Source organism: Camellia sinensis, chromosome 12, assembly GCF_055761805.1.
Source record: "Camellia sinensis isolate YWXY chromosome 12, ASM5576180v1, whole genome shotgun sequence".
Taxonomy (NCBI): domain Eukaryota; kingdom Viridiplantae; phylum Streptophyta; class Magnoliopsida; order Ericales; family Theaceae; genus Camellia; species Camellia sinensis.
The window spans coordinates 75,747,774-75,775,086 of record NC_138972.1 but is presented as its reverse complement, the minus strand read 5'-3'; the positions used below and the strand labels follow the sequence as shown (position 1 = coordinate 75,775,086).

The window sequence follows — 27,313 nt, the reverse complement described above, 5'->3', positions numbered from 1 at the left end:
TGATATGTGAGGGCCAGCACGTGGGGAAGGCACGAAGCACTTTATAGAGATAGTCCAGTTCTAACAATTTAATTAAATAGAAGCTCCAATGATTATTTTGGTACCCTCATTTAAATATTATTTCCGCTCGCGTTTATTTATTTGTTTAAGAATTGGGCGGAGGTAACCCCAGTTACTGGCCATCACGATGCTTAACTCTTAGGTACAGGAAGCGGGTCGTGACAAGTTCCCTCCTTTTAAAATTTCTCTAACAACCCACATTAATGTCCTAGTCATGTTTGCATGCATTTGTATGTTTTGCCATGTTAAGTTGCTGTAACAACCCATATTGATGTCATGGTCATGTTCATGTTCATTTACATAACTTCGTCTTGTTAAGTTTGCATTCATGAATCTTGTCTTGTTTGCTTAAGTGTTGCTTGCATGCTTTGTTCCTTCCTTGGTATCTCAAGCCAAAGTATGTTAAGCCTAGATCATTCCAAGCCGAGGTCGTCTTCAGTCTAGAATTTATCTCGGAACCACTTTGTTTGACCTCCACCTTCGCCCTGACATATTGGCCGAGATGTCATTATCTAGGCCGAGGTGTTCATCACCAAGGCCGAGATGTGTATTATCTAGGCCGAGATGTTACCTTTGCACCTAAGTGATCTGGTCCTGGAGTGGTATGACCTAGACCGAGGTGTGGTACATCTAGGCCAAGGTGTGGCACAGCTTAGTCAAGTATTGTCCTTCCTAGCCGAGGTCATTGTCACCTTAGTTACCGAAACTTTGTCCTTAGCCGATGTCATCACTTGCCGGAGTGCCTTGCCGGGTAGCTTGTTAGATACACTTTGTCTTACACTTGTCTTGTCAATTTATCACCTTTTTTAGGAGAGCCAACCAGCCGTTGCCACGTGTCCGAGCTGAGTGTTAAATCAGCCGGCAGAGAGAGAAACCTATCATTTGTTATATCCTTGTTTTGAAGAAGAGAGAGAAGCTCTAGGAGAGGAAAAGGAGTTCTTGAGGGAGAGTGGATTCCAAGCTTGATCCCTAGAGATCGAACCGTTAGATCCGTGTTCTAAGGTTAGATTCTTGATTTGCTCATGTCGTTCCTTATGTTCATGTTATTGCATTGCATGATTGAATATGATTTGTAAGCCATGCATTGCTTTGAAGTTCGGTTTTAGAAAGAGAAAATAGTATTCATGTGTTCTTCAAGAAAAGTCATGTTTTGATCCGAAAGCTCATGCCAAGATCTATGTTTTTGTGTTTGTTTTCATATGATTTTCAAGTATGGGTACCCAGGTCCATGTTTTCGAACTCATAGCATGAAATCCCAAATTTTGTAATAAAGAAGTTATGATTTTAGCATTCATATTCTTCATGATCTTCATGTTCATGTTCTTCCTGTTCTTCACGGGTGGAAACCCAGATCTCCAGACCTCACTTCCCTAAGTGTAGTCGTCGAGATTACTCTTACCTAGACCTCACACTTAGGCCAAGCATCATATCTCACCTTGGCCTACATTGCATGATCACTTACACCTTTAGTTTGTCTTGTGCGCACCTCGGCGTGCAGCCGCACGCTGAAGCCTCGGTAACCACACCTCGGCCAGGAGGTTTGGGACCTCGGCAAAGACCTGGTTGGTACCCAGCATGTCTTCCTGACATGTAAAACAGTGTTTTGACTTCCAACATGTTTTCCGAGATCATTTGTATGCATGTAAGACTTGTTTTGTGAAGTGTATTCAGTAGACTTTGCCATGTGTTTGTAGGACTTGAACACTTGCCTTGATCCCGACGTTCGAAGAACTATGTGAGTGGTATTTTTAATAAAATTATGTTATAAAGATTTGATAAAGCCTTGTTTCGTTTTGATAAAAGCATTTGATCAAGAATGAATGATTACCCCTATTTTTATGTATCAAGTAAGTTTTGTTTTGATGACATTCTCGGAAAGTCCTTACTGCCAGAGGACTATAATGCAACTGCACATCTTGTTTTGAAAGTCCTTAGTACCAGGGGACTATAATACAACTGCACATCTTGTTTTGAAAGTCCTTAGTGCCAGGGGACTATAATGCAACTGCACATCTTGTTTTGAAAGTCCTTAGTGCGAGGGGACTATAATGCAACTGCACCATTGTTTGAGATATCTCCCTGGTTTTGTCTTGTTTTGCCACTGACGGTTTACCGCATGGGTCTTGTAAGTCCGGAATGTCATCCCTTGTATTATGTAGATGCTATTAACATCCAAAGTAAGTAAGTAAGTAAGTAAGTTTTGTAAGATCAAATTGATGAACTAGATTCATCCCACGTTTTGTACAAGATATGATATGTATGTTTTGCAAAGACTTCGAGTATCATTCATTAAAACCTTTATTACTTATACCATTCACTGAGTATCCAAGCTCACTCTCCCTATGTATATATGTAGGTAACAAGCAAGAAGTCGGCTACGCCGAGATGTGTGTGTTGTATGCATGTTATGTCGGCAGTGAGGATGTCGGCAATCTTAAAGCTTATGTATTTTGAACATGTCGGCTCGAGAAGCCTTTTACCAAGATGTAATATGTATTTTTGTATTTCATTTTATTTGTATTCAAGTTGTAAAGCTACGTAAAGTTGTATGCCATTCCATTTGACTTATGCACAGCTCTTATGGACTAACTAGATTTGTATATATATTGCTTCCACACTTGTGAGCCCCATATATTTATACTCTGATTGTGTGTGAATTTTGAAAGTTGGCCTTCGGTAATCTCGGATTACTGGCCATCACGGCACCATCCTACTAAGGGCGGTTTGGGGTCGTGACAATTTCGTCCTCGAAATTTGTCATATGTGTAAACTATCCGCTACGTACTCTGATAAATATATGTTAGATGATTAATCCGATAGAAAATATTACCTCAAAAAAACTTTACCAAAAACAACTCAGTGTTTAGTTGTCAAAAATTGATTTGGGCCGAAATGAAAAATAATTGGTGACTTTAAAAACTTTTCACTCGTTTTGTTTACGATAAAAATAAATAAAAAATAAATAAAATGATAACACAACAACATAATCATATGTAAGAGTTGGAAAAAAAAAATTGAGGTGAACTGTTCATTGATGGGAAATAGTTTCAAAATTAGTATCTTTATAATTTGAACCCACTTTTAAAAAAACATCGAAATAATTTTTTTTTTAATACTGAACTGAAAATTATATGTATTTAATTCTATTATAATTTTGGTGGGTGCTTGAGCCTAACACCCTTCGTTTTTTTTTTTCCTTCTTTTGCTATAACAAATATAAATTATATTTATTATCCTTCACAAATTATGCACCAAAAAAAAAATTATATATATATAATCGTATAAAATTATAATATAATTAAATTGACGAATAAAATATAATATTTAAGTACTAATTACCCGCTATCTCACTTCTTAAATGTGCATGTGTTCTATGCTCCAATGATGATTTATTTATTTATTTATAAACCATTGCTCTGATACCATTTGTCACGACCCGCTCCCCGTATCCAAGGATTAAGTATCGTGATGGCCAGTAACTAGGGTTACCTCCAGCCAATTCTTAAACAAATAAATAAACGCGAGCGGAAATAATATTTAAATGAGGGTACCAAAATAATTATTGAAACTTCTATTTAATTAAATTGTCAGAATTGGACTATCTCTACAAAGTGCTTCGTGCCTACCCCACGCGCTGGCCCAGACATATCACCTGAAAGTGGTAAACAACTATAAGCATATGGCAGAGTAAGAAATATTATACTAAGAGTATAAGGGCATAAAATTCACCATGGATAATTATTGGCTAAACAAAACTTGATATTAAAATGCAGAATATATAATAGAGATCATTTAACATATAATGCGAAAATCATATACATAATCACGACCACGGTACAGAACGAAATAGAACAAATGTATGGACTCAATAGGTGGCTCGTACAAACTCTAGAGGTGGCTCCCACCATAGTGTAGCACTTAGCTCAGTACAGCACTTTGCTCCACACCTGAAATAAAACCATGGTACAGAACCGAACAAATGTATGGACTCAAGAGGTGGCTCGTACGAACTCTAGAGGTGGCTCCTACCATAGTGTAGCACTTAGCTCCATACAACACTTTGCTCCATACCAGAAATTCAAAGGGTCAATGGATCCATGATAGACAAAGGGTCACAAAGTGACTAATCAGAGGGCCAATGGTTATTTAAGTTCCCCAAGACATGGGGCACCCGTGGTGATACTTACAAAACATAATTGTATCCATGGGTTTCCTTTTAACAAATAGGGTTCAGAAAATAAGTCACGTAACTGAAATATTAATATAGTTTATAATAATTTATAAAACATAACTTGTATAAAATAAATATGGTAGGTCAAAACATAAGTAAAATACATTTTGGTAACTCAAGGGTTAAGCATCGTGATGGCCAGTAACTAGGGTTATCTCCGGACAATTCTTAAACAAATCAATAAACGCAAGCGAAAATAATATTTAACTGAGAGTACCAAAATAATCATTGGAGCTTCTATTTAATTAAATTGTCAGAACTGGACTATCTCTACAAAGTGCTTCGTGCCTACCCCACGCGCTGGCCCTCACATATCACTTGAAAGTGGTAAACAACTATAAACATATGACAGAGTGAGAAATATTATACTAAGAGTATAAGGGCATAAAATTCACCATGGATAATTATTACCTAAACAAAACTTGGTATTAAAATGCAGAATATATAATACAGAGATCAAATACGGAAATCATATACATAATCATAACCACGGTACAGAACGGAACAGAACAGATGTATGGACTCAAGAGATGACTCATACGAACTCTAGAGGTGGCTCCCACCATAGTGTAGCACTTAGTTCCGTATAGCACTTTGCTCCACACCAGAAGTCATAACCACAGTACAGAACCAGACAAATGTATGGACTCAAGAGGTGGCTCCCACCATAGTGTAGCAATTAACTCCGTACAGCACTTTGCTCCGCACCAAAAATTCAGAGGGTCAATGGATATTTAAGTCCCCTAATGTATAGGACTCCCGTGGTGGTACTTACAAAACATAATTGTATATAAGGTCACAGTCAAATATTTTTAAAATATAAAACAAACATATCCATGGGTTTCTTTTTAACAAATAAGGTTCAAAAATAAATTCATATAACTGAAATATTAATATAATTCAATATAATTTATAAAATATAACTTATATAAAATAGATTATGATAAATTAAAATATAAGTAAAATATATTTTGATAACTCAAGGTATAATATAACTCATCTTAACTTTAATATATCACTCTTTCTTTCTACCACCAAAGATCCTTTCAACTTTCATTATTATTTTTTTTTCTCTCTTTTCTTCCCTTTTTTTTCTCTCAATTCTCTTACTTTTCCTTTTCCTTTTTTGTTTTTCCACCCAGCTGAATCACCTCCTTTTACATTAGGGAAAATGCTTGCCCACCATGCTTAGTAACACGTGGCCATGCCACCTACCTCTCTCTATATATAGTTGTCATAATCATCCGTAGGTTTTAATTTTATTCCTTAGAAATTAGTGACCTATTTATGATTTAACCTCTAAAATTTTTTATATTATTTTATAAAACTATATATAATAATACAAAATAAATTATATATTTTTTAATTGTAATTAAATAATATTAGTATAAATTTTAATAATAATATAAAATAAATTATATTTTTTTAACTGTAATTAAATAATATTAGTATAAATTTTATAAAATAATTAAAATTTTAAATTATTACAATGGACTTAAATATAATTAAGTAGCTATTCAAACTTATCTGTTGGAAGGATAATCTCAAATCTAGCGTGTAATAATGGTTGGGATATAGGAGTAACGTGTCACCTAAACCTTGGAGAACAAGCATTAAACTTTTAGTATAAAAGGAGGAGCTGCTGTGAAACAAAGGAAAGGAGCAAGAAAGAAAGAAAGAAAGAAAGAAAGAAAGAAAGAAAAGAAGAAAAAGGAAGAAAAAATAATGAAAGCTGAGAACTTTTTTGGTTATAGGAAGAAAGAGTGAGATATTAAAATTAAGGTGAGTTATATTATATTATGAGTTATTAAAATATATTTTACTTATATTTTGACTTACCATATTTATTTTATTGAAGTTATGTTTTATAAATTATTATAAATTATATTATTATTTTAGTTACGTGGATTATTTTCTGAACCCTATTTGTTAAAAGGAAACCCATTGATATATTTGTTTTATATTTTAAGAATATTTGACTATGACCTTATATACAATTATGTTTTGTAAGTACACCACGGGAGTCCCACGTCTTGGGGGACTTAAATAACTATTGGTCCTCTGATTAGTCACTTTGTGACCCTCTGTCTGTCATGGATCCATTGACCCTCTGAACTTCTGGTGTGGAGCAAAGTGCTGTATGGAGCTAAGTGCTACACTATGGTGGGAGCCACCTCTAGAGTTCGTACGAGCCACCTCTTGAGTTCATCCATTTGTCTGATTCTGTACCCTGGTTATTACTTTTGGTGTGGAGTAAAGTGCTATACTATGGTGGGAGCCACCTCTAGAGTTCGTATGAACCATCACTTGAGTCCATACATCTGTTTTGTTCCGTTTTGTACCCTGGTTATGATTATGTATATGATTTCCGTATTTGATCTCTGTATTATATATTCTGCATTTTAATATTAAACTCTGTTTAGCCAATAATTATTCATGGTGAATTTTATGCCCTTATACTCTCAGTATAATATGTCTCACCCTGCCATGTGCTTATAGTTGCTTACCGCTTTCAAGTGATATGTCAGGGCCAGCGGGTGGGGTAGGCACGAATCACTTTGTAGAGATAGTTCAGTTTTGATAATTTAAATTAAATAGAAACTCCAATGATTATTTTGGTACCCTCACTTGAATATTATTTCCGCTCGTGTTTATTTGCTTGTTTAAGAATTGGCCGGAGGTAACTTCAATTACTGGTCATCACGATACTTAACCCTTGGGTACGGGGAGCGGGTCGTGACAAATGGTATCAGAGCAATGGTTTATAAAAAAATAAAAAATCATCATTGTAGCATAGGATACACGCACATTTGAGAAGTGAGATAGCGGGTAATTAGTACCTAAATATTATATTTTGTTCGTCGATTTAATTATATTATAATTTTATATGATTATATATATATATATATAGTAATTTTTTTTTGTGCATAATTTGTAAAGGATAATAAATATAATTTATATTTGTTATAGTAAAAGAGGGGAAAAGAATCAAAGGATGTCGGGCTCAAGCACCTACCAAAATTATAATATAATTAATTATATACAATTTTCAATTCAATATTAAAAAAAAAATTATTTCGACTTTTTAAAAGTGAGTTCAAATTATAAAGATGTTAATTTTGAAACTTTTTTCCATCAGTAGAAAGTTCACGGATAAAAAAAATGGAAGCGCATCTTAAATTCGTTCAACTATTACATGTGGTTCTGTCATTTTATTTTCAGTCGCTTGTTTAATTATGTTCCTATTTTATTTTATTTTATTACAAAACTAATAATAAGTTTTAATGTCGTCGATTGTTTTTCATTTTGGCTTAAAATAATTTTTGACAACTAGACAGTGAAATGTTTTTGGTAAAAAAAAATTTTTAATATTTTTTATCAGATTAATCATCTAATATATATTTATCAGAGTGCGCAGCGGATAGTTTACACATATGACAAATCTCGAGGACAAAATTTTAAAAGGAAGGAGATTGTAACAATCTAGATTTTTAATTATTCAATAAAATTTATACTAATATTATTTAATTATAGTTAAAAAAATATATAATTTATTTTGTATTATTTTATATAATTTTATAAAATAATATAATTAGTTAAAGATTTGGACTTAAATATAATTAAATATAATTAAGTAACTATTGAAACTTATCATTTGGAAGAATAATGTCAAATCTAGCGTGTAATAATGGTTGGGATATAGGAGTAACGTGTCACCTAAACCTTGGAGAACAAGCATTAAACTTAAAAGGAGGAGCCGTGTGAAACAAAGGAAAGGAGCAAGAAAGAAATAGAGGAAAAGAAAGAAAGGAAAAAAAATGATGGAAAAATAATGGAAGTTAAGAAAGTATTTCATACTGGAAAGAAAGAGTGAAGTATTAAAATTAATGTGAGTTATATTATATTTTAAGTTATCAAAATATATTTTACTTATATTTTGACTTATCATTTTTATTTTTTACAAGTTATGTTTTATAAATTATTATAAATTATATTATTATTTCAGTTACGTGAATTTATTTCTGAATCCTATTTGTTAAAAGGAAACCAATGGATATGTTTGTTTTAAATTTTAAGAATATTTGACTATGACCTTATATACAATTATATTTTATAAGTACACCACGGGAGTCCCACGTCTTGGAGAACTTAAATAATCATTGGCCATCTGATTAATCACTTTGTGATCCTCTGTCTGTCATGGATCAATTGACCCTATGAATTTTTAGTGTGGAGCAAAGTGCTGTACGGAACTAAGTGTTACACTATGGTGGGAGCCACCTCTTGAGTCCATACATTTTTTCGGTTCTGTACCGTGGTTATGACTTCTGGTGTAGAGCAAAGTGCTATACGGAACTAAGTGCTACACTATAGTGGGAGCCACCTCTAGAGTTCGTATGAGCCATCTCTTGAGTCCATACATCTGTTCTGTTCCGTTCTGTACCATGGTTATGATTATGTATATGATTTTTCGTATTTGATCTCTGTATTATATATTCTGCATTTTAATATCAAGCTTTGTTTAGCCAATAATTATCCATGGTGAATTTTATGCCCTTATACTCTTAGTATAATATGTCTCACTCTGTTATGTGCTTATAATTGTTTACCACTTTCAAGTGATATGTCAGGGCCAGCGCATGGGGTAGGCACGAAGCATTTTGTAGAGATAGTTCAACTCTGACAATTTAAATTAAATAGAAACTCTAATGATTATTTTGGTACCCTCACTTGAATATTATTTCCGCTCGCGTTTATTTATTTATTTAAGAATTGGCCGGAGGTAACCCCAGTTACTGGCCATCACGATACTTACCATTTGTCATGACCCACTTCCCGTACCCAAAGGTTAAGTGTCGTGATGGCCGGTAACTGAAGTTATCTTCGGCCAATTTTTAAACAAACAAATAAATGCGAGCGGAAATAATATTTAAGTGAGGGTACCAAAATAATCATTAAAATTTCTATTTAATTAAATTGTCAGAGCTGAATTATATCTACAAGTGCTTTGTGCCTACCCCATATACTGGCCCTGACATGTCACCTAAAAGTAGTAAACAACTATAAGCACATGGTAGAGCGAGAAATATTATACTAAGAGCGTAAGGGCATAAAATTCACCATGGATAATTATTGGGCTAAACAAAGCTTGATATTAAAATATAAAATATATAATACAGAGATTATTTAACATATAATACGGAAAATCATATAAACAAAATAATCATAACCACGGTACAGAACGGAACAGAATAGATGTATGGACTCAACAGGTGGCTCGTACAAATTCTAGAGATGGCTCCCACCATAGTGTAGCACTTAGTTCCGTACATCACTTTGCTCCACACCAGAAATTCAGATGGTCAATGGATCCATGACAGACAGAGGGTCACAAAGTGACTAATCAGAGGGCCAATGGTTATTTAAGTTCACTAAGGCGTGGGACTCCCGTGGTGGTACTTACAGAACATAATTGTATATAAGATCATAGTCAAATATTCTTAAAATATAAAACAAACATATCCATGGGTTTCTTTTTAACAAATAAGGTTCAGAAATAAATCCACGTAACTGAAATAATAATATAGTTTATAATAATTTATAAAACATAACTTGCATAAAATAAATATGGTAAGTTAAAACATATGTAAAATACATTTTGGTGGCTCAAGTTATAATATAACCCACCTTACCTTTAATACCTCACTATTTTTTTTTTTACCATTAAAGACCTTTTTAACTTCCATTATTTTATTTTTTTCTCTTTTCTTCCTCTCTTTTCTCTCATTTTTCTTACTTTTCCTTTCCCTTTTTTGTTTTTCCACCCAACTGAATCATCTCCTTTTATACAAGGGGAAATGCTTGCCCACCAAGCTTAGTGACACGTGGCCATGCCACATACCCCTCTATATATAGAGTTGCCATCATCATCCGTAGGTTTTAATCTTATCCCTTAGAAATTAGTGACTTATTTATGCTTTGACCCTCAAAGTTTTTTATATTATTTTATAAAATTATACATAATAATACAAAATAAATTATATATTTTCTTAACTTTGATTAAATAATATTAGTATAAATTTTAATAATAATACAAAATAAATTATATATTTTCCTAACTGTGATTAAATAATATTAGTATAAATTTTACAAAATAATTAAAAATCTGGGTTGTTACATATAGAACTCCTTATTTGTTGCCCAAGATGGTTTCATGGAGCTTTGGTGCTGCCAAGTTTCTTTTAACATTACTCAAAGTAGGGGACCATCTAGTAGTTGACAAGGGGTGTATATACTCATTGTAACCGTGCTTGTAACAGATCACATTCCCTTGATCAACTCTTTCCGTGATTCTAGGGGGAGAAGACCAGCTGATGTGACATCCTCCATGTGCATGCATTCACAGCTTCCATGTTTCTCTGATAGGTTCCTCAGGCTCGACACCGTCGTGCCTCGGCTCGGCCCTCTTATGAGATTGCTTGTAGAGATGAACTAGCCCAGTATGATATCTTTATATGGGCTTGGCCCGATTAAGCCTGATCAAGCCTGAGCCTAACTCGAGACCTTAGGCTTGGGTTGTGTATTTTGGAGCTCGGTCTGGCCCGTGAGGTTGGTCTGTGTGGCTCAGCTCGAGGCCTGGTATCATTTTTTATGAAAAAAAAAAAAAAGAATTCTACTCAAAAAAAAAAAAAAAAAAAGTGGCCAGGCCCTTTGGCTTGACTCACTAGCTTGCCTACAACCTGAATACTTCTTGGGCCTAAGCTTGGCCCTGGGCTTGGTTATGTGGCTTGTGGATTGGCTTAGCCCGAATTTTGGTAAGAGTTTCGTGGCTCAATATGGACGAGACCAAATTTACATCCCTATCCTCAATCATTAAGTAGCCAAGTAGAACCACATAGATCTCTTTTACTTAATTATTTAGTGATTTGTGGCCTTCTTGATTTCAAAATAATAACATGAGATTAGACTATTAATTCTATCAAATTTATATTTTGATTTTTGAATCACACTAACGACATTCGATTTAGTAATACGTAGAACTCTTAATCCTACAAAATTATAATGTATTTAATACCAGAAAGGAGTAGATATTAACAACCCTACACATAATCATATGAGATTGTTAATCCAATCACTAATACCCCAACTAATCAAAACAACGCATTGGAGCATTAATCTACAACCACTTTGTCGAGAAATTATTCAATTCTTTAAGTGTTGTTTTAAATGAGTAGTTATTAGGATTAATTTGGCAACTCAGTTAAAAGTTAGTTTTTAATTTTTAACTCATTTTGAGTAATATCACCTTTGACATTTTTTATACACAAAAGACCAAAAAAAAAAAAAAAAAAAAAAAAACACTAAGAAATCAATTTTTAATCAACTTCATAAATCACTCCTTAATCTAAATCATGAAATCCACCACTTTTAATTATCAATGTGTAAATGAAATAAACCCCAAAGACATTGAATAATTTCTTCATTTTATCTCTCAAATATATATATTCATTTTATCTCTTAAATATATATATATATATATATATTGATAAATCTCAGTATTTTAACCAATAAAAACCAAGTTACTTTACCATAACACTACCAAATAATTTTCCCTCAAAATTGCAGAGATAAAACCAATCCACGCTTCTACTAATGGCGCGTAGCTAACGAACATTTTCCGAGAAACCAAACACAACGGGAAAATGAAATTCCAAGATCCACCACCGGGTTATTTTGAAAAAATGATTATAATTAATTTTTTTTAGTAAAAAAATACTTATAAACAATTTATAAACCGTTTTTTTATTTTTTTGTGAAGGTGGAAGTGGATTATAATCTAACGAGCCCCGCCGCCCAAAATGAGTAAGGATCCTCTAGAGTGATTTTTTCCTAAAGTTTCCTACAGTGCTACATTGTGTGGTTGAGATTTACTGACAAGTCACATCAATTTTTCTGATGTGACTTGCCAATAAATCTCAACCACACAATGTAACACTCAAGGAAACTTTAAAAAAATTTCGCTCTAGAATCCTTGGTGGCCCAAAATAGGCCCCACTTCCTTCCTTCCTGTTCTAAATAACTTCCCAAACTCGTCTCTCTCTTCTCGTGTCTCTCTCTCTCTAACTCACCAAGAACCAGTCGCAGATTTCTCTCGCTGCCGGTTCTAACTGCTAAAGGTTAGCCCTCTCACTTTTAGATCTACCAGTGTCCTTGCTTGTCTTTTTCATTTCATTTGGTAATAGTTTTTGATCAGTTTTTTGTGCTTTTCAGACCTGTTTTAGTTTTACATATCCATGTATAGATACATATGTGATAGATCAAGTGTGTTATGATGTTGGAACATGTAGATCTGGTTTTGAATCTTGTGTTTGCAACGGATCTGATATAAAGTAGCTACTCAGAATTATGGGTTCAGGAAAAAAAAACTGTCTGCATTAGGTACTCTGTGCACTTGCTCTGTTTTTTATTCTAGATCTACATTTCTTATTTGTAGATCTAGTCTATAGTTATTTGATTCCATTCGACTTGTGCTTTTTTACTTCATGTTTGCTCAAGTTTGGTCATGCTTTGGAAACACATAATATGTCTATATTTTCTTTGATCTAAAGGCTAGTAAAGTTGATGTTGCAAATTTGCATGATTCATGTGCTAAGGAGTTTTTAAATAAATGAAGCTATTTAATATTGTTGTACAAGTGAAATTGAATGGAAAAAAATGATCTTGGATCATGACGTATAGCATTGATTTCAATATATTTTTTTTTTCTGTTATTTTGCGTATAAATTGGATAATCTATATCATCAAATTGGGTGATGAATCTGGTGGTATTTGGTTATGACCTATGGTGTTCGTTTATCAACCTAATAGTGTTTGGTTATAAGTTATAACCCATACGTTGCTTATGAACCAAATCAACATCTCAGATTCAATTTTTTTACATCCAACGATTACAAGTGTCAGTGCATATGGTATGCACTATTTTGGGAGATTTGTATAGTAGTCTTTCCCATGAAATACATAACCTAATTTTTTCTATTTGTCTGTATTTGTTCCTTAGTGGGATCAGTCATTTTTCTTAAAAAAATAAAAAAATGGTCAGGCCTGAGCCTAGGCCCGCTACTTGCCCGAGACCTGAATGCTCCTTAGGCCTGTTTTTTTGGCATGTGGGTCGGTCCAGCCCGAATTTTGATAAGAGCCTGCGCAGCTCAATATGGGCCAGACCAAATTTACACCCTCAACCACCAAGTAACCAAGTAGAACCACATGGATCTCTTTGACTTAATTATTTAGTGATTTGTGGCCTCTTTGATTGCGAAATAATAACATGAGATTAGACTGTTAATTTTATTAAATTTTTATTTTTATTTTTTAATTACACCAATGAGATTCGATTTAATAATACGTAGGATTTTTAATCCTACAAGATTGTAATATATTTAATACTAGAAGAGGGTAGATATTAACAATCCTACACATAATCATATGAAATTGTTAATCCAATCACTAATACTCCAACTAATCAAAACAGGGCATGAGAGCATTACTCTACACTATTTTGTCGAGAAATTATTCAATTCTTTAAGTGGTGTTTTAAATGAGTAGTTATTAATCTAAATCATAAAATCTACCACTTTTAATTATTAATGTGTAAATGAAATAGAGTATTACCCCAAAGACATTGAATAATTTCTCCATTTTCTCTCTAAAAATATATATATATATATATATTGATAAATCTCATTATTTTAACCAATAAAAACCAACTTACTTTACCTTAACACTACCAAATAATTTTCCCTCAAAATTGCAGAGATAAACCAATTCACACTTCTACTAAAGGCGCATAGCTGACAAACATTTTCCGAGAAACCAAACACAATGGGAAAATGAAATTCCAATATCCAGCACCCACTCACCCACCACTTCTCTGCCTTCTAGTCTATAAATAACTTCCCAAACTTGTCTCTCCCTCCTCATGTCTCTCTCTCTCTCTCTCTCTCTCTCTCTCTCTCTCTCTCACACCAAGAACCAGTCGCAGATTTCTCTCTCTTCCGGTTCTACCTCCTAAAGGTTAGCACTCTCCCTCAAGTCTCTCTGCACTCTCCGTCGCTCACACCCCCACATTTCTCGCTCAATTGTTCTATTAGTATCCCGAGCTCTACTGTATTACAATCCAAGTTCCCAATTCTTTCTCTTTCAGTCAATCTTCAATACCCATATTGTTTGTAGCTTTTTTTTTGCATGTATCTTTTCAACCCAGAATTGTATTTTCACTTTTAGATCTACCAGTGTCCTTGCTTGTCTGTTTCATTTCATTTGGTTATAGTTTTTGATTAGTTTTTTGGGCTTTTCACACCTGTTTTAGTTTTACATGTCCATGTATAGATACATATGTGATAGATCATGTGTGTTATGATGTTGAAACATGTAGATCTGGTTTTGAATCTTGTATTTGTAATAGATCTGATATAAAGTAGCTACTGAGAATTATGGGTTCAGGAAAAAAAACTGTCCGCATTAGGTGCTCTGTGCACTTGTTCTGTTTTTTATTCTAGATCTACATTTCTTATTTGTAGATCTAGTCTGTAGTTATTTGATTCCACTTGACTTGTGCTTTTATTTCTGTCTCATTATTGTCTATCAATAGCTAAGCCTTGATTAATGTGAACACCTTTTTTTACATCAAAGTAATCTTTTTTTACTTCATGTTTGCTCAAGTTTGGTTATGCCTTGGAAACACATAATATGTCTATTTTTTCTTTGATCTAAAGGCTAGTAAAGTTGATGGTGCAAATTTGCATGATTCATGTGCTAAGTAGTTTTTAAATAAATGAAGCTATTTAATATTGTTGTACAAGTGATATCGAATGAAAAAAAGATGATCTTGGATCATGACGTATAGCATTGATTTCAATATTTTTTTTTCACCTTTTTGTTTCTGTTATTTTGCATATAAATTAGATAATCTATATCATCAAATTGGGTTATGAATCTGATGGTATTTGGTTATGACCTATAGTGTTTGTTTATCAACCTAATAGTGTTTGGTTATAAGTTATAACCCATACGTTGCTTATGAACCAAATCAACATCTCAGATTCAAATTTTTTAGATCCAATGATTACAAGTGTGAGTGCATATTGTATGCACTATTTTGGGAGATATGTATAGTAGTCTTTCCCATGAAATACATAACCTAATTTTTTCTGTTTGTCTGTATTTGTTCCTTAGTGGGATCAGTCATTTTTCTTAGTATATTGAGTGTAGATTAATGAATTGGGAGTTCGTGATGGGTGTTGGGAGCCCCACCATTTATGCACGTGTGTTATATGTATACATTAGAATTTGGGTCAATTTGTATACTGGCAATTAAAATCTTGTTTGATTTGTTGAATCTTGATGAACCAGAAAAAATGGCCTCCCACATCGGTGGATGTCCTCCCATGGGCCCCGAGGGAGGGCTCAAGTTTGCATTGGAATCTTTCTGGGATAAGAAGAGAAGTGCTGAGGATTTGAAAAAGGACGCAGCCTATCTGAGGTCTTCCATCTGGAAGCAGATGGCCAGTGCTGGCATCAAGTATATTCCTAGCAACACATTCTCTTATTATGATCAGGTGCTTGATACAACCGTGATGCTCGGCGCTGTTCCCCCTAGATATGGTTGGACCAGTGGTGAGATTGGGTTTGACACTTACTTCTCCATGGCTAGAGGAAATGCCTCTGTACCTGCTATGGAGATGACCAAGTGGTTCGACACCAACTAGTAAGTAATGAATCAATGTTGATTACCAAAATATGTTGTTTCGGTGATTTTGACTTTTATGCTAATGAATTGTTGTTGATGTGTTGATCCAGCTGTTTCATTGTCCCTGAATTGGGACCTGAGATCAAGTTCTCATATGCTTCCCACAAGGCTGTTGACGAATATAAGGAGGCTAAGGCGGTATGCTTATCGGAATGCTTTCCATCCTATAATTGTCCATTTTTGGTATTATTAATTCAGCATTTGGTAACTTGAATTGGAAATGAGTTGTGAAGAAAAGTGGTATTAGGTTAAAGAGAAGTTTGTAAAAGACCTGCATATATTTGACTTAGACTTGGCTTATATTAATTAAGTTTGAAGAGTTTATTCATCCACTCATTTATCCAACTTGATCATCCAACAAAAAAGAAGGAAAAAAATGAGACAAAGAAAAACATAAGCTATGATATTCCAATCATTCAAAGGATATTTAGGAGAATTTCGTATCAGTATCTAAACTAATTTTTGTGAGCTTCACATCTATTATTCCATACCCTTTTCTTTTTCCTTTTTTAAATTTCTTATTGCATTCCATTGATCTATACCTTGCTATCTTTCATGCCTAGAGGTACAATCAATGTACCTATCAACAGGAATGTTCCGGAAATCAGATTTTGATTTTGTTTTGCTATCCCTATCCATACATTGCCAAACTATCATCTGAAACTCAACAGGGTGTTTGACAATCTTCTCGCTGAATTGTGAATACTCCTCTCAATTCCAAATAAAATATTTCTTTCATTAGATTTTTTGGTGTTTCACATTTTCGAATGAGTAATAAACCCAACAGAACTTAAATGCCTCAAAGACATCCCAACAATTTCAAAATCCATTCATTGTCTTCGTTAATATATTAGCACATTAAATTTTAGCATCTGCTAAATATAACATTGTGTCTTTTTTTCTAATTGGAATCTACATGAGTAATATATAACCTTTGAATTGTTACTAATTGTCACATGTTTACTCTCTTGTTTCATGCAGCTTGGAGTAGATACCGTTCCAGTCCTTGTTGGCCCTGTCTCCTACTTGTTGCTCTCAAAACCTGCAAAGGGTGTCGAGGAATCATTTTCTCTTCTCTCCCTTCTAGACAAAATCCTTCCAATCTATAAGTAAGGAATTGAACTACTTTATCAATATGGTTATTAAGTTTTTGCATAATTCTGTGACTCTTCCAATATGCTATTATAATGAGAAAATCTCCTGCAGGGAAGTTGTTGGTGAGCTAAAGGCCGCTGGTGCATCATGGATTCAGTTTGATGAGCCCACCCTTGTGATGAAGGATCTTGAATCTCACCAATTGCAAGCATTCACTGCTGCCTACTCTGGGCTAGAATCAGCTTTGTCGGGCCTGAATGTTATTGTCGAGACTTACTTTGCTGATGTTCCAGCTGAGGCATTTGAAACCCTCACCAGCCTCAAGTGTGTCACTGGTTTTGGTTTTGATCTGGTTCGGGGAGCACAAACTCTTGATTTGATTACAAGTGGATTCCCGTCAGAAAAATACCTCTTTGCTGGAGTGGTTGATGGAAGAAACATATGGGCCAATGATCTTGCTGCACCTCTCAGCCTGCTGCAGACTCTTGAGGGCATCGTGGGTAAAGGTATCATTGTCTACCCATTTCATTGCATGGCAAATAATGTTGAATGCCTGCAGACAGTCAAGAAAATTACCATGAATGCATAAATGTGTTTGAGATTTAATTGGTGTATTGTGTGGTCCATGTAATAATGAATCTGAACCACATTGATGTTTGAGTAAAATTCTGGGTAAATATTATGGGTATGTAGTACTGATAATTATAATTCTTTCATGCAGACAAGCTTGTTGTCTCCACCTCTTGCTGGCTTCACCACACTGTTGATTTAGTTAATGAGACTCCGTTTGACAAAGAGCTGAAATCATGGTTGGCATTTGCTGCTCAAAAAGTCGTTGAAGTCAATTCATTGGCAAAGGCATTGGCTGGTCACAAGGATGAGGTATGATTATTTTTGTTTTTTATTTTTTGGCATATGTAAAATGAGCTTTTATTCTAGTTTTTATGCTTTCTAATGATATACCAATTCTATATTGCTAACCATATGGTTTTAATCCTCTGGTTTTGCCTTATCTGCGAATGGGTGGGTGCAATCCTATGGATGTCGTTGTGTGAAGCGGCCAATCATCTTTGGTGGTGTGAGCCGCCAAAAGGCAATGAAAGGAAAGCTTACTGGCTCCATGCCCTTGCTCGACAGGTCGGTCTTCCGTAATGACCAGCCCACGTATTAAAATAATAATAATAATAAAGTTATTTTATTGATTGGTTGACATTAGAATGTGTAATAACGTGATTTGTTTTCGTGTTCCCAGATTTGAAACTAGCCATCAGGCCATCAAGGATGAAGTAGTGGAAGATCCACAAGCCGGTGTCACTGACACTGCCACTGACACTACCCAGGTTCTGCCATCCCTCCTTTCATTCACAGTTCCTTGAACACTTTCTTCATTTCCTCTGTGTTGTGTTTTTTGGCTGACGCTTATTTTTTTTCTGTAGATCCACACCCACACGTGCTGCGTCCACGACATCATTCAGATGATCATTCACTCTGACGAGGAGCTCCTCTTCAGCGAGGGAATGAAGTATGGTGCTGGAATTGGCTCCGGTGCTGATAAAAAAGTATTTTGGGAGGTTGGTAAAAAATCAACTTTTTGGCTTTTTGGCTTTTTTAGTGGCTTTATGGCAAAAAAATTGACTTTTTTGACAAAAAAGACTGCTTTTTTGGCAAAAAAGCCGGCTTTTTTGTGTGGAAAAACTAAAAAGCCAAAAAATTAGTTTTTTGGGGGATGTTTGTTTGGTTTTTTTTTTAGCCAATTTATACTTCTAGTTTTAGAAAAGTTATTTTGGACTGTTTGGTTAAACTTAAGGGTTGTTTGGGATGTTCTAAATAAGTGTGGTTTTTGACTTTTTATGAAATATGTATTGGGTTTGAAGTGATGTGACTTAAATAAGATGATGTGAAAAATAAAATAGTGACTTTTTGATTTTTTTTAGAGTATGTCAAACTAGGCCTTATTTTATTCAACTTTTTATTCTAACAATTTATTTTAACTCAAAAAAGTTGATTTTGAGAAGCTGTTCATTTCTTACTTCTGATTATTAGCTTCTGCTGTAGATATGTTAATTTACGGTTATACTTTTAGATTTTTTTAATTTTTTTTTTTAAAATAGAAAAAGACCCGAATAGATTATAGATTATTATTATTATTATTATTTTTTATGAAAAATGTAAACAAGTAGTGAATAACAAAACATAAAAGTTAATTAAAAAAAAATTTCATAGCTTATTTAACATATACTATTTAACAATTTGAATTTATAATTTAACAGTTACACTAAATAAATTAATAATTTCTGGTTAAAGTTATAATTTATAATTTGTTTTAACAGTTATATCAAACGGGGACTTTAGCTTGTTGCTAAAAGACCCCAATTACTATTCTATATAGGGAAAATTAGAATTAATACTAATATAAGTTCTATTTAAAGTTGAGGGTTTGGCAACCTATTAAAATAGTTAAAATGTCAAAAAAAGTCATGTACCATTTGGTAGAGTTTTAGAATTATAATTTGAGAATAGAGTGTATTTTGAATTTATGAGTTTTGAAATTATGATTTGAGTGAAAAATTTGTTTGGTCATAAGTTTTGATAAGAGTTTTGAATTGAGTTTGAAATGAATGATGTGACATATGATATTTGATCTAAAAATTTACAATTTATAATTAAATACACAATTCAAAATTTTATTTGAAGCTCATAATTTTTTTTAAAAAAATTTGAAAATATTTTTTATTTAAAATATAAAAATAACTATCGTTTATAACAAAATCACATCAAAATTTTGCATGCAATGACAATTAGGATCTTATCAGCTGTTCAGGGATTTGAACCAAATTTCTCATTCTTAGGACAAAAGCAAATGTTCTAATTTGTAATTATTAAAAAAAAAAAAAAAAAAAAAAAACAAAACAAAACAAAACAAGCAAGTATCAACAATTTGCAAGATAAATTTTGTAAGTTTTATTTATGTATATAACACTATTTTTTTTGCAAATTGAGAAACAATAATAAATCAATAATGTTAAGTAGTTCGAAAATTTATGGCTTGAATGGCTCGAAACATCCAAAATAATATCATTTTAAATGTAAAACGATATCGTTTTTACACATTCAAACTATTCGAGTCACTAAACATTTTTCATGATAAATATGAGTTCAGCATATCCACTAACCTTATTTTTGAAAGAGAATCTTTACAATGGCTAAGTGATCGGTGCTCCCGTGAGGGTATTTATCACACAAGACGTAGTAATCCGGAAACTAAGTTTGGTCTTGAAATTCTAGATGTGCGATGGTTATGAATATGTGTAAAAAGAAATCATTTTGCCAATGTATTTATAATCACAATGGTACCCATTTGCTAAAAGTCAACCTTTGGAAACAATGCATCCATTGAGTTCAAATTCAACTTACCAGATTAATTCGTTCTAACAGGAAGATATACACATGTTAATTGGAAATGATCAAGTATGGAGAGGCACACCATATTATGATGTGGTCACATTTAATCTAACATCTCCCACTTGATCACATTATAATGATGTGAAAATTCCTGAGTTGAGCATGTTTACCTTGATACCAAAATTTTGCCTTATGTCAACTTTCATTTATGAAATTACCTCATAGATCGACGTCTGATTGTGACTTGGCCACAAGTGCGCACGTTTTTGTCACCAATCTGACCGTACCTGTACGAATGCATTCTCCCATTGATAACACATTCCAGATGACTTCAATTCACTATATAATAAGTGAACGACATCAATTTTCAGTGATGTGTTCATAGTCCATACCCAATCACCATTGACGACTTTAGCCGTACACATTTTCATGTGTCGACCTGCACTAAAATTATTGTTAAGTACTTCCTTTAAGACCCATTCCTGAAAATTTTCCTTAACACACCTTATCAATGAGTTTTTGCTGATCAAGCAGACAATATCATCTAGTTAGCACGTTTGCATATTATGGACTTTACATCTCATGCTAACTATGATATCCGTACCTTGGCAGTTCCTCTATCTTGTTACCTGAGCAAACACATGTTTTTATGTAGGATAGAGTCGCAAAACATCGGTTATCTAGGCGTCCCCAAAGTCATCCGACTATGCTCTTATAGAAGTAGCTAAATCACCTAGCTAGGCATTTTTCAATCCCATATTAGCTATATGTTCTCTAAATTTTTCCAGAGACAACCCTTTGATCATAAGGTCGGCCACTATCTCTTATGAGGAAATATAGTTGACTTTAATTTCACCTCTCTCCACTATGTCCTGAATATAGTGGTAACTTACATCAATATGTTTTCCCTTAGAGCTATTCGCTCCACTTTTAATTAATGAGATGGCAGACTGATTGTCACAAAACATATTGATCGGTCTGGCAGGTATACCTAATTGTAAACTGTCAACAAATCATTTTATCCAGACCGTATTACTAACGGTTGTGCTGCAAGCTATGTATTCAGCTTCCATAGTATACTTTGCAACACAACTCTGTTTCTTACTTAACCAAGAAACTGTTGTTCCACCAAACAAGAACACATGACCACTAGTGGATTTTCTATCATCTATATCTCCTACAAAATCCGCGTCAGTGTATCCTTTTATGTCTAAATCACACAAACCAAAACATAATTTCAAATTTTTAGTGCCTTTTAAATATCTGAATATTCTTTTAACTGCTTGCCAATGTTCCTTACCTGGATTGGATTGAAACTGACTTACCAATCCGACTGCATGACAGATGTCAGGTCTTGTGCTTGTCATAGCATACATTAGGCTGCCTACTGCCTGGACATACGGGACATTTCTCATTTCCTCAATGTTAGACTTAGTTTGAGTACTCATACTTTTACTAAGACTTTGTCCCTTGCAAACATGCGTACTTAAAGAATTACAGTTATCCATATTAAATCTTTTGAGCACCTTGTCTAGATATTTCTCTTGATCTAGATATAATAATTTTGAATTTCTATCTCTTGAAATTCTAATTCTTAGAACATAGGTTGCAAGACCCATGTCTTTCATTTCAAATCTAGATGCTAAGAAAATTTTGATTTTTATAATCATATCTAGACAATTTCCTGCTAACAATATGTCATCCACGTATAAAGACAATATTGCTAACTTGTCATCATTTTTCCAGATATAAACACAATGATCTAATGGACTCACAACATAGCTCATTTCTAAAATGGCTTGGTGGAATTTCAAGTACCATTGTCTTGAAGATTGTTTAAGTCCATATAGAGATTTCTTCAACTTGTAGACTTTATCCTCATTGCCTTGGTTTTGGAAACCATCAGGTTGAATCATATAAATTTCCTCTTTTAATTCTCGATTGAGAAAAACAATTTTAACATCTAATTGATGTAATTCCAAATCCATCCTGGCTACTACCGCCATTATAATCCTTATAGAGGCAAATTTTGCAACAGGAGAATATATATCTACGAAGTCTATTCCAGGTTGTTGAGTGAATCCCTTGGCTACTAACCTGGCCTTGTATTTCTCGAAACTTCTATCTACTTTGAATTTCTTTCTAAGAACCCATTTGCAACCAATGACTTTTCTTCCATTTGGGAGATCGGTTAATTCCCAAACATCATTTTTCTTGATCGAGTCAAGTTTTTCATTCATTACCTCAAGCCATTGTGTAGCATCATTGCTACTCACTGCTTCATTATAACTAGTAGGATCATCTACTAAATTATTAAGTTTTTTAACTTGAAAAACATAATGATCTTTCAAAACCGTAGATGGTTCGGGGAGAATATGTGGACTGTGTGACAAATAAGGAAGAGAAGAATTCGGAGATACGTTAGAGAGCAATTCAATTTGTTCAATAGGAGTAACAAGATCAGTGAATTCAAGAAAAATAGCATCTCGACTTTCTATCAATCCACGTTCGGGATAGTAAAAACGATAACCACTCCCATTTTCGACATAACCAATAAACTTGTATTCCCAAGTTTTGCTTCCCAATTTATCCCTTAAAGGTTTGGGAATAAGGACATGTGCCTTACATCTCCAAACTTTGAGATTTTGAACATTAGGTTTAGTTCTATCCCAGCATTCATAAGGAGTTAGAGGTTTGGCTTTTGTTTCGACTCTATTTAATATGTACGCAGCGGTGGACAAGGCTTCCCCCAAAAAATGAATAGGAAGATTAGTATGAGCCATCATAAACCTTGTCATTTCCATGAGAGTACGATTGCGTCTTTCTTCGACCCCATTTTGTTGTGGTGTATATGGCATTGTAAACAAATGTTTTATGCCATTCTCCTTGCAGAAAGATTCCATAGCTTCATATTCGTCACCTCTATCATTATTCAAGTGTTTAATGGACCGACCAAGTTGCTTTTCTACCTTTAATTTATATTCCTTAAACTTTTCAATTGTTTTTTATTTGTGTTTAAGAAGGTAGATATGTCCATATCTTGAATAATCATCAGTGAAAGTAATAAAGTATTCCATGCCTCGATGAGTTTTAGTTCTTAAAGGTCCACAAATGTTCGAATGAATTATTTCAAATAATTCTGATGATTTCCAATGTTTAAAAAATGGCTTGCTAGTCATTTTGCCTTTGATACATGGTTCACATATATCAAAATCATCAGAACATACTTTAGGCAATAAGCCACTTTTAAACATTCGAGACATTTTATTTTTATTAATGTGACTTAACCTTAAATGCCACAAATAAGAACTATTACTAGTAGAAATATGCAAATAATCAGAAATACATATTTTATTATCAATAGGAAGAGAGTACATGTCATTCATTCTTACACCTTTCACTAATACACTTCCTTTCTTAATCAATACTGTGCTAAACCTAAAAGTAATCTCAAAACCTTTTTGAGTTAATACTGGAACTGAAATTAAATTTCGCAGAATGTTGGGTACATAAAGCACATCATGAAGCACAATAGAAGTTCTATCAATAGAGAATTGACAATTGCCGATGCCCAAAACATCACTATAGGAGTTGTTGCCCATGTAGATTCTATGTTCACCAACCTTCTTTTCAGTAAAATCCACGAACATGTCTTTATTTTGCACAATATGTCTAGTTGCAGTAGAATCAATCCACCATGAATTTGATGAAGGCTCAAGCACCATTGCTTCAGAAATTGTCATGGCAAGAAGGTTATTATCCTTTTTCTGCTTCTTTTGAGGGCAATTGGCTTTGATATGACCTTTATGACCGCACGTGTAACATGAGCCTATCTGATGCTTGTGATGTTGTTGTTTTTTCCGTTCTTGCGATTTTTTCCATCATTTCTAAAATCCTTTCTTCCATTTTTTCTTGAAAAAAGTAGTCTTTTTCTTGTTGAATGGTGTGTGGGTATTATTCTGTGGTTGTGGTGAAGATTGTGCCATCAACAAGTTAGAAGACAATCCTTCTTTACGCCTGCACTTCATTCTTTCTTCTTCCAAAACTAAGAGTACATGCAATGTTACCATTGAAATCTCTCGTCCGCTATGAGTTAGAGATGTGATAACATGATTCCAAGACAAATGGTCCCAAGACAAATGGAAGACTATTAAGTATGGTTGTTACTTGCATCTTGTCCGACAAAGAATGACCAGTGTTGGATAATTCTTTAGCAATTAATTCATTTGATTAACATGATCACCAACACTATCATTATCACTCATACGAGTGTTATTATATTTGTCCAAGAGCAATTGAATTTGAGTATCCGATCGAACTCCATACTTACTTTCTAATGCTTCCATTAGTTGTCTTGCAGTTTCATGTTTTTCAAAAAGCAGAATAATGTTATCTTTCATGTTATGTAACATAGTTGCCTTTGCCATTGCATCATCTTCTATCCATTTAGTTTGGAACCAACTAGAATCATCATTTGGTTTAGAAGTGGATAAAGTATGCAATGTTTTCTCATGTGTAAGAAGATAAGAAATGTGGCGTTTCCATGCTCGGAAATTATTTCCATTAAGCATTTCGATCCTTGAAGACTCCATAGTATTTTTAATAGCCATATGAAAAACAAAATGTGTTACTATGTAAATTCAAATGTGAATATTACAATACTAAAATAAAAATAAAAATAAACAAAATTAAAAACAACAACAATAAGGAAAAGCCTTGTAGTTGTTGAATCAATCCCTGTGATAACAATGATGTGAAGGAATAGAACGGTACTGTTGCCTTGGGTAAGAAGAATGATGAAAACCCAAAGGCCTAGTAAACCCAATACTTTGCTTATGAGTATTGTAATAATAGTTACGAGCCCAAGGAACACAATGGTGTCTTTTAAACAATGTTTCTTTGAATATTTTCCTTGGTAACACCCTTGGATAGCCTCCTCCTCGAATTTTTTCTTTGGAAAATGTAGTATTAGTACCCACAGAAAAATTCTTAGAAAAATTCTAGAAATTTTGGCTTTTGAATGACTGAAAACGGCCTTGAAATGAGCGAGAATGGGTCGAAAAACTCCTTGAACCAATCTGCCAGTTCAATGTTTTGGCTGAACTGGCTTGAACCGCTGGTCAACGCACGGGTCAACGCGCGGATCAGGGCGCCAGCACGCGGGTCGTGCGGAGTAGACAGACATGGGTCTAGGCGCGGTGTGCTGGGCGCTAGGTTGACGCGCGGATCTAGGCGCACGCTGGGCTGCAGCGTTGGGTTGCTTGGTTGGTTTGCGCACTGGGCTGGCTGCGTTTCTGGGCCGCTGGGCTGCTGGGTCACGCCTATGGCTATGGGCTGCGCCTGGCTGTGGGCTACGCCTGGACTTTTGGGCTGAAGAAAATTCTTTTTAATTTTGCAGCCCAAAAGAATTGATTTCCTTGCAGCGATCCTTATTTTTGGGTCTTTTCTTTTAATTTTTGAATTCAGCCCAAGGGAATTTAAATTCAACTCAGACGCTGCAACGACTCCAAAGGTATTATTCCGGTTGTCTTCTTCGATAACTGGAGTCGAAGACCACAGACTAAAATTCAAATTTTGAGGATCAAATCTTCGCCATTTTTCACAACGAATATCGCCGTTGTGATCAAAATTCTGAAAAGAACAAGATGGTGCCAATTTGGAGACGCAATTCGAACTGAAAAATATTTTATAAAATTGTTTCCAACGATACAATTTGGACTCACTTTCGGCAATGTTTGAAACAATGGCACCACCAACAGTTATTTTCTTCGGATAGTTTTCTAGAAATACAATACGTTGGTGATAATTAAATAAACAAATGGAATTAACCAAAATCGAAAATTGATGATCGATTATACTTTGAATTTTCGGTAAAAACTTTTCAGAAAATTTTCGTTCTTCCGGACTGTAATTCGACATCTGCGGTTATGTGTACAAACTTGCTCTAATACCACTGAAAGATAATCTTTACAATGGCTAAGTGATCGGTGTTCCCGTGAGGGTATTTATCACGCAAGACGGAGTAATCCGAAAACTAAATTTGGTCTTGAAATTCTGGATGTGCAATGGTTATGAATATGTGTAAAAAGAAAACATTCTGCCAATGTATTTATAATCACAATGGCACCCATTTGCTAAAGGTCATAGCCTTTGGAAACAATGCATCCATTGAGTTCAAATTCAACTTGCCAGATTAATTCGTTTTCTTACGGGAAGCTATACACATGTTAATTGAAAATGATCAAGTATAGAGAGGCACACCATATTATAATGTGGTCACATTTAATCTAACAATTTTTTATTTTTTGCTAGCTCGTCGTGGACCAATCATGCTCCAAGATCTTTTGACATTGCACCACTTTTGACATTGTTCCTCACGCACTTCACAAGCGCTTCGACCCAACAATAACAAAAAATAAAAATAAATAAATAAATAAATAAACGAATGAAAACTTATTTGTAAATCAGTTTAAAAATTTATAATTCGTAATATCATTTTTAGTTTTTACGGTTTCGTTTGATAATTACATATTTTAATTAAAAAATTAAAAAGTCACTATGAATTATTACATCAGTCTTTCTATTTTTCTACACATTTTTTCGTAAAAATAAAAAAATTACTAAAATAATTTATTCCCAAATGATATTTCGTTGATTTATACATTTATTTTATGTATATGATATTTATTCATTAAAAATAGTAGGAAAAAAAAAAGAAA

General features: G+C 33.9%; 1 protein-coding gene across 3 annotated transcripts; it reads left to right on the top strand.

Annotated features, from left to right (window-relative positions):
• Positions 1-12,329: 12,329 nt before the first annotated feature.
• LOC114259972 (5-methyltetrahydropteroyltriglutamate--homocysteine methyltransferase) lies at positions 12,330-19,116 on the top strand. 3 transcript variants are annotated; one of them, XM_028200006.2, is made up of 9 exons: positions 12,330-12,468; positions 15,701-16,055; positions 16,148-16,235; positions 17,079-17,206; positions 17,304-17,698; positions 17,914-18,074; positions 18,250-18,329; positions 18,445-18,532; positions 18,629-19,116. In XM_028200006.2, exons 2-9 carry the CDS (start codon positions 15,706-15,708, stop codon positions 18,905-18,907), a joined length of 1,569 nt encoding a protein of 522 aa, XP_028055807.1. In that variant the 5' UTR covers positions 12,330-12,468; positions 15,701-15,705; the 3' UTR covers positions 18,908-19,116. The 3 variants fall into 3 exon arrangements, with proteins under 3 accessions (XP_028055807.1, XP_028055805.1, XP_082755107.1); XM_028200004.2 differs by having other exon boundaries at positions 12,401-12,527; XM_082898981.1 differs by lacking the exon at positions 12,330-12,468 and adding an exon at positions 12,518-12,730.
• The last annotated feature ends 8,197 nt before the right edge of the window (positions 19,117-27,313 follow it).

Excerpts from the sequence above, each read along its gene's own strand:
- LOC114259972 (XM_028200006.2), top strand. The coding sequence starts at position 15,706 with ATGGCCTCCCACATCGGTGGATGTCCTCCCATGGGCCCCGAGGGAGGG. Across the intron at positions 16,236-17,078 it reads AATATAAGGAGGCTAAGGCG|CTTGGAGTAGATACCGTTCC; the intron begins GTATGCTTATCG and ends TGTTTCATGCAG. Across the intron at positions 17,699-17,913 it reads TGAGGGCATCGTGGGTAAAG|ACAAGCTTGTTGTCTCCACC; the intron begins GTATCATTGTCT and ends TCTTTCATGCAG.